At 37.6% G+C, this 7,440-nt stretch overlaps 1 protein-coding gene across 4 annotated transcripts in view; it reads right to left on the minus strand.

The window, feature by feature from the left end:
* Positions 1-7,440, minus strand: part of ptpn11b (protein tyrosine phosphatase non-receptor type 11b) — a 73,620-nt gene that overhangs the window by 54,792 nt on the left and 11,388 nt on the right. For all 4 annotated transcript variants that reach the window (XR_001310375.1, XR_001310376.1, XM_014010334.1 and 1 more), the window contains exon 2: positions 195-317. Coding sequence is in view for 2 of the 4 variants with exons in the window: in XM_014010334.1 (XP_013865788.1) it covers positions 195-317 (123 nt within the window). In the remaining 2 variants the exon portion in view is untranslated. The remainder of the gene's footprint in view (positions 1-194; positions 318-7,440) is intronic.

The following is a 7,440-nucleotide window of genomic DNA, read 5'->3' on the forward strand; positions in this document are numbered from 1 at the left end:
ACGATAGCCATGTGATGTGAGTATCAGTCACATGGAAGCAGGGCTTAAAAGCCTGAATTTTGCTTGAAACTCTCAGAATGAAGAAGTCTCTTGGAGGAGAGACGAAACGTTTCATTAGAGAAGAACCCGTCCAGAAGACCTGTACAATTTTTTTTTCTTTTTTAAAAGAAGCAGCAACCACTGGGTAAGGTTACCTGACGGAGAGGGTAAAATCCCCAGGATTGCTCTTGCTCGGTCGGGCCAAGAAACTGCCGTGAACTCCCCGTGTCAACAGGAGCTGCTCTGCCTCGATTCCAGTGATGTTGGGGTGGAACCACCTGAAAATGTGGGAAGGAAAACAAGAATTTTAGGCATATTGCCTTTCATGCCAAAGTTTAAAACTAAGACCATTTTATGTTGAGGAATGACTGAGTTGTAGCTTCTTTAGTCAAACCTTATAAATGTTGTTAATCTTAGAAGATATCAAGCTCAGAGTGCTGTGAATGATTTTCACCTTTCAGCAGCATACGGAAAAAAAAATAGTAATAATAATTGTGCATCAGGAATCTTAAAGGCATCTGTTTTCTTCTTGAATAACGACTGCCAGTTTTATCCTGTTCTGTTTAAAAGGGAAGTACATTTTAGTTTATCATTCAGAGAAGCCTTTACTTCCCCTGCTGCTCAACACTGTTGGTCAGTCACCCCGGGAAGTGGACGTGATAAATATTTACCATTAGTTAGACATAAACCAAAGTACAGGTGCACTCTGGCACTTAACGTTAACATGCTGTGGTCTTGAGTTAAACTCTTGTTTAATGCATGAGGCAGGAAACCACTGGTGAAGAGGCAGCGCTCTACATCCCAGTGAATGATCTGTACGTCCAGTGTTTGGATTTAGAGCTCATGTTTAAGCAGGGATCACTGGGTTAAAACCCCTAACTACTGTGCTCCATTGCTGGCTAATCCAACGCCCCATTAGCCATCACGAGCCTCGTTTGTGCGTCAAGGCCAGGAGTGTTGACAAAACGGACTCGAAAAGGCAAAAGTGAAAAGTTTGTTTTATTTCCTGGTGATACCGGTGAACAGAACAGTTCTCATAAAACGTCTTCCAACAACTTAATAAGCCACAACAACCACAACAAAATATCTAAAAAAGTTGGTTTTAAATGTGCAGGTTTTAGATAGTCATTGTAAAACTGTTCAAACAAACGGGGCTTTTATTTGGTTATCACTTTTAAAGTACAGTACATAAATCAGTGATCAACAATTTGACACCTCTGGGTCACATATAGCACACTGATTCATTTTTTAAAAATAGAGATCACAAGTTTTACTCCCACATAGGCCATATTTTGCAAATGCGGCTCCAGGAGCTCCAATAGTAATAGATGAATTTATTAACTTCTCCTCGAGGTTGCAAGCTTTTCAGGAATGTTATTTTTACAACACAAAACCAGCAGAATAAATCACCCATACAAGGCAATTATTACAACTTAAATGAAAAGGTAAACTTTTAGGCTGTGAATTTATATTTTAAAAAGTGCAATTTACAAGTACAAACTATAAACATGTAGCATTTATTTCCCAATAATTGTGTTTATGTATTAGCAGTTTTGAGTAATTGAAAAGAGAAAACAAATCCTATATTACATTAAAAAATACTGTTTATTTTTCCACAGAGGACGTCATTTAAAGGGCAGAAAAACACCTAAATTAGATTCATCGTGAACTGGAAAATGACACATTTTTCTGGCGATGACAAAGACCAAATGAGTAATGGAAATCAAGCTTTTTACATTCTAAATCGTAGCCTTTCACAACCACCCTGTGGCACATTACAAAAGCTTATTATTGATTAATTTTACCCAGCAGAGAGGAGACAGAGGAGCGCCTTCATATACACTGCAATAAATGTCCATCTTATCACGTTTTAAAATCTTATATCCAGCCAAAAAGTCTTTTTGATCTTGTTTTGAGACTGATTTACTAAACAAGAACTGATTGTCTAAGAATAATCATCTTGTTTTCAGAATGTGTAAGATTATTTGTCTTGTTAGTCTGAAAATTTGACTCAAATTAAGTCAAAATTTTCTGCCAATGGAGTAAGAAAATTTTACTTGGTAAGATTCTTGAAATACTTGATTTGACTCATTTTTTTCTTATTTCAAGAATCTTACCAAGTAGGGGTGTAAGAAAATATCAATACACTGAAATATTGCGATATTTCATTTCCCGATACCGCATCGATATTCTAAAGCCCTGTATTGATTTTTTTATTAAGGTTTAAAATAACTTTCCTGCCAGTCGTTCATTTTTATGTTGTAGTTCAGCCTCTGACCACTAGTTGGCAGCAGTGAGCCAGCCATCTGGCAACTCTACCTCTTGAGGTAGAGGCTATTGTTAAGTGTTGGGTGACCATATTGTAAATTAATATTAAAAACTAAAAGCTGCAAAAATATATTTTCAAACCATTTACTGTCAAATTTAGTCTAATAATTGAAAACATGGATGAAATAAGAAATATGAAACAAATAAAATAAAATACAGTACATACAAAGCAGAACACAGTTAAATGAATCAAAAGTATGTCTATGTAATATTAGAATTTTCTGAGACAATGAATTTTGGTTTTTCATTTTTTCCCTGTAAGAGTTTTTATTTAATAGAATTTTTGGACAAAAAAAATCGCAATATATCGCGATATATCGCCTTGCTTATAGTAACGCAATATATCGGGATATATCGTATCATGGCCCCTCTGTCATGATATGTATCGTATCGCCAAATTCTTGCCAATACACAGCCCTATTACCAAATAAAATTTTCTTACTCCATTGGCAGAAATTTTTGACTTAATTTGAGTTTAATTTTCAGACCAACAAGACAAATCTTACACATTCTGAAAACAAGATTATTATTCTTATAGAACCAGTTCTTGTTTAGTAAATCAGTCTCAAAACAAGATCAAAAAGACTTTTTGGCTGGATATAAGAGTTTAAAACGGTAAGATATACAGTTTTTGCAGTGTAGGCTGAGATGATCCTATCTGAAGCTCCAACAGTGGAATAGCATTTAGACATTTCTCTCTTTGTGTGACACAAACTCACGACACTAAGATAAAAATAGGAGCTTGTGTCACCTCAAAGTGATAAATACACAACAAAATACTTTGGAAAATCACTGCCGCTGTGAGGGTTTGGATCTTGGGACGTTAACAGACACAAAGCCTTACTAAATGTCATTTAGTCAAAACAGTCATCTAAATTAGATGAAGGTGAAACATTTACTGAAACTAAACCTCCAAAAGTCTGAGTTTGCTTTTTGAATCTAAAATATAAAAGTGTGTGACGATCGAGATTAATCAAATGTCGGCTCACAAATCAAAAGTGACACTTGGAGCTCGTCAATCGCAAAACATCCCGACTTGTTTTGATTTTGATGAAACAAAAAACAAAAGAAGAAATAAAAAAAAAACCCAGACAGGTGGGAGAAAATTAGTAGCAAAATCATTAGAAAAAAAAACTATAAAAATGGGACAGCTTTAAAGAACATAACCGAAAACGATCGTCCTAACGAACAACGCAACACGAAGACAGAACAGCTCAGCACAGACCACACCGGCTGAGACATTTAACCCAGACTGCATCTGACCCCTTTATCCTCACCAGGGGGCAAAACCCATCTCATTCCTTCTCAATCTCACAGCTGAGGCAGCAGATTATAGGACGAACTCGACAAATTAAAAGCCCATCATTCCTTGACGAAATGATCACCCACCTCCTCTCAGGCCAGAATTTTAGAAATCACAAAATATTTTAGTAAAACCTTTACAACACGTGTGATCTCTTGTAATTGATTAAGATGCGATGCTCAGAGTACGTGTTGAGGATGGGTCTCAGCTCCACATTCAATTTTACCTCAATATCTGTAAACTTATATGAGTAACGTCTTTTTTTTTGTAATTATACAATCAGTTGGTTATGGCAGCCATCTTGATTTGGATTTTACTCTACATCCAATTATCAGTTTCTGTAAGTTTCAATTACATTTGTCCAGTGGATCATGATATATTTTGGTAACAGACACATAAAAACACGGGCAACACTGCAAAAAATGTCTACCTAACCAAGTTTTAAAATCTTATATCAGCCAAAACGTCTTTTTGATCTTGTTTTGAGACTGATTTACTAAACAAGAACTGATTGTGTAAGAATAATAATCTTGTTTTCAGAATGTGTAAGATTATTTGTCTTGTTAGYCTGAAAATTTGACTCAAATTAAGTCAAAAATTTCTGCCAATGGAGTAAGAAAATTTTACTTGGTAAGATTCTTTGATTTGACTCATTTTCTTCTTATTTCAAGAATCTTACTGAATCAAATTTTCTTACTCCATTGGCAGAATTTTTTGACTTAATTTGAATGCCTGGTTGCTTTAAAAAAATGGAGTTGAACTTTAATCTTTATTGTTGGCAGCTATGTTTCTGTTCATGTGATAACGGTTTACGTTTACGATATATTTTTCCTTACTTCTCTAATCAAACTGGTTGGAGCTTTTAGGTTAAGGGCCACTGACGGGTCACAGTCGTCAGGTGGTGGACAGATTACTCGTGTATTGTTTTTAATCCCGATTCATATGGGAATATATGCATATAAAAAAACAGAAGGATAAAAAGCCCTTGTGTTTGTAATCCGTTTCTAATCCTTTGTCACAATTCTGCTGTCACTCGTCTAATGATTAAAACAATGGAGATGCATCAGACACAAACATTGGAGCAGGGTAGGCCTGAAATATATTTAAAAATCTTGCAATATGTAACAAATTTAGCAAAGCAAATAACGCAGTTCACTTGATTGGTCAAACATATGTGATCACCCATCACATCGAAATGAGGATTAAGTCTAAAAGTGGGACATGGAGAAATAGGCAAATTTAGTGTTTTTACTAAAACGTTTGCAAAAATGCATTTTGCTAAAACATAATGAATTAACGCCTTATCAATGTATCTTTTGAATGAACTGTCTGAAATATAAATCATAAAACAACATTTTGAAGCACTTTTTTGAGCAGTAGCAACAAAAAAAACTGATTTTGAGCAAAAACGCCTTTAAACTTTGACATTTTCCCTGTGAGCTAGCAATGTTTTAGTTTCTTTCCAGCTGGGAAATCTCAATTTTCAAATAATATTTGAAGTTTCCTCTTAATAATGACGTCAAAAATTCCTCATTAAAATTACATAAAATTAGGATTCAGATCAAATATTGTTGTATAATGGTAACCAACAAGACAAATTTAAGTCGTATACTGTATATGGATTTGCTTAAGATATCAGATTGATCCAGGTATCAAAATGTAGCTTTTAAAGCCAGAAATCTGAAAATGTGATATGGTCATTTTGACCAAATTTGACTTCCAGAACCTGACTGCATGGCACTTATTGACCACTGCAATCAGAGAAGTCCTTTGTAATATAGATACTGCTCTCTGACATTGCAATGAGGAACTATTTTTATTATATTGAGCAGACCTACAGCAGAGCCTCAACGCTCACTTTGTCAGGTTCATACAGAGCTGAAAGCTGGAAGCACATTTCCACTAAGTATGTTGGCACAAAAATGTACACAAACAACTCAACAGGCTGCTTGACAACTAGCCTGTACTCCTAGCCTTTCTGTAACCCCACAGGGACTTTGAAAGCAACACACACACACACGCACACACACAGACACACACCGATGGCAAGCAAGAAGAAATATTACTGTTAATGCTTACACAGCTTCTGCACAGCCAGGTGTTCGTGTTTTATGCTTCAGCTCCAGATTTGGTGCATTCAATAGAGAACACTAMAACAAAACTGCAGCTAAGTTATAAACAAAATTACTGCAAAACTTAGAAACAAAACAAGTTGTTGTAGAAGAAAATATAGAGTCGGGCAGAACGGGATTGTTTGTGCCTACCTCACCATTGTGGTCAAAGCCAGCCACAGCCCCTTACTTCAGCAACCTCAGGTTTTAGTAATCCAGCTCTGGGCACTGTTACACAAGGTAGGGTGGGAGGGAGCCAGGGAGATATGGAGACGCAGGGTGGGGGTGGGGGGGGGGGTGCTTGTAAAAGTGTGACTGGGTCAGACAGAGTGAGACAGAGATGGCGAGAGAAAACAGCTGAAGTGGAGGGGTGTGAGCTTTGAGTGTTAGAGAGAGAAATGTGCCAAACTGGCGAGGGGGGTGGGAGGTGGGGGCCTTTTAATCCGGGATTTGGATGAGCGTGAGCGGCCCTGATACCAGCACCCGTCGGTGCTATCAGCCTTCCCCTCGTCTCCCCTCCTTCTCCCCACAGCAGACACATATGACAGCGGCTGGCAGAGTCAGACCCAATCACCCTCCGGCCTCGGCAGGACCTTCTGTCCACCTTTAAAGCTCCTGAGGTCTGGGACTCGGCTCCAAATGCCTCTCGGGGACTGTAAAGMTTTCTCTTGGCGCAACACAGATCGGGTCGGTCTTGGCACTGAACCAAGGTGCCAGGTCTCCTTTACCTTGTCAGAGGGCTAAAGGCAGCAGCTGTGTCGCCTGTGCTGGGAGATTACATGAGTTGTAGTTACACCGGATCATAGTTGGGCCGCGCCAAGCTAATCCTGCCAATTCAGCAGGATGCCGTTCGGCTAATAATTTAACAGAACTGGGTTAGGGAGCTTTGCAGATGTATGTGAATTTTTTTGCGTATAAGAAAAGAATGGTGGTATTTACTAGTGGTTTGCCTCATAAATATTACAACTACAATAATGTGCATGTGTACATTAGCAAGGCAACTTGAGTTGTGAGAATGCTACAAAGAAAGTTAGACTGATGTCTGGTTCGTTACAGATAACATGCTCTCTGCTGGAATAAAGTTGGACTTGTTTTGGCTTCTGACAGAATAAAAAAATATAAAATTTAAATCAAAGCATTCTTTTCTCGCTACAATTTCATTCTGATATTTCTGGCAATGCCATGTGAACACAATTAGTTTTTTCTTTCCTGGAGCAAGCTGCTGGATCCAAGAAAATACAAAAAATAAAATAAAATAAAATAAAATAAACACTGTGCCGTGTAGAAAACATCTCAGGTGGGATCTCCTTGTCATGCCAGTAACGTTGGAAGCCATCAGGACCATCAAGGTTAAATTTTTTCTCATCAGAGAAGACAACTTTCTTCCACCTTTCAATGTTTGGTGCACCCTTGCAAAGTCCAAACGGGCAATTTTGTGGCATTGAAGAAGACGTGGCCTTTGAAGATGTTTTTTTTTTGTTGTTGTTTCTGAAGCCCTTCTCTCACACCAGTAATGGCCTTAATTTGGGTAGAGGATCGTCCCGTGTCTTGACGGATAGCAAATCAGATTCTGCAGCTCAGAGCTGGTGAAAATTTTTTGGGCCTACTACTTGACTTTTTTGTTCCATAACCCTCAGGATCATTTAAAAAATGTAAAAT

This window comes from Austrofundulus limnaeus, unplaced genomic scaffold (assembly GCF_001266775.1).
Source record: "Austrofundulus limnaeus strain Quisiro unplaced genomic scaffold, Austrofundulus_limnaeus-1.0 Scaffold68, whole genome shotgun sequence".
Taxonomy (NCBI): Eukaryota; Metazoa; Chordata; class Actinopteri; order Cyprinodontiformes; family Rivulidae; genus Austrofundulus; species Austrofundulus limnaeus.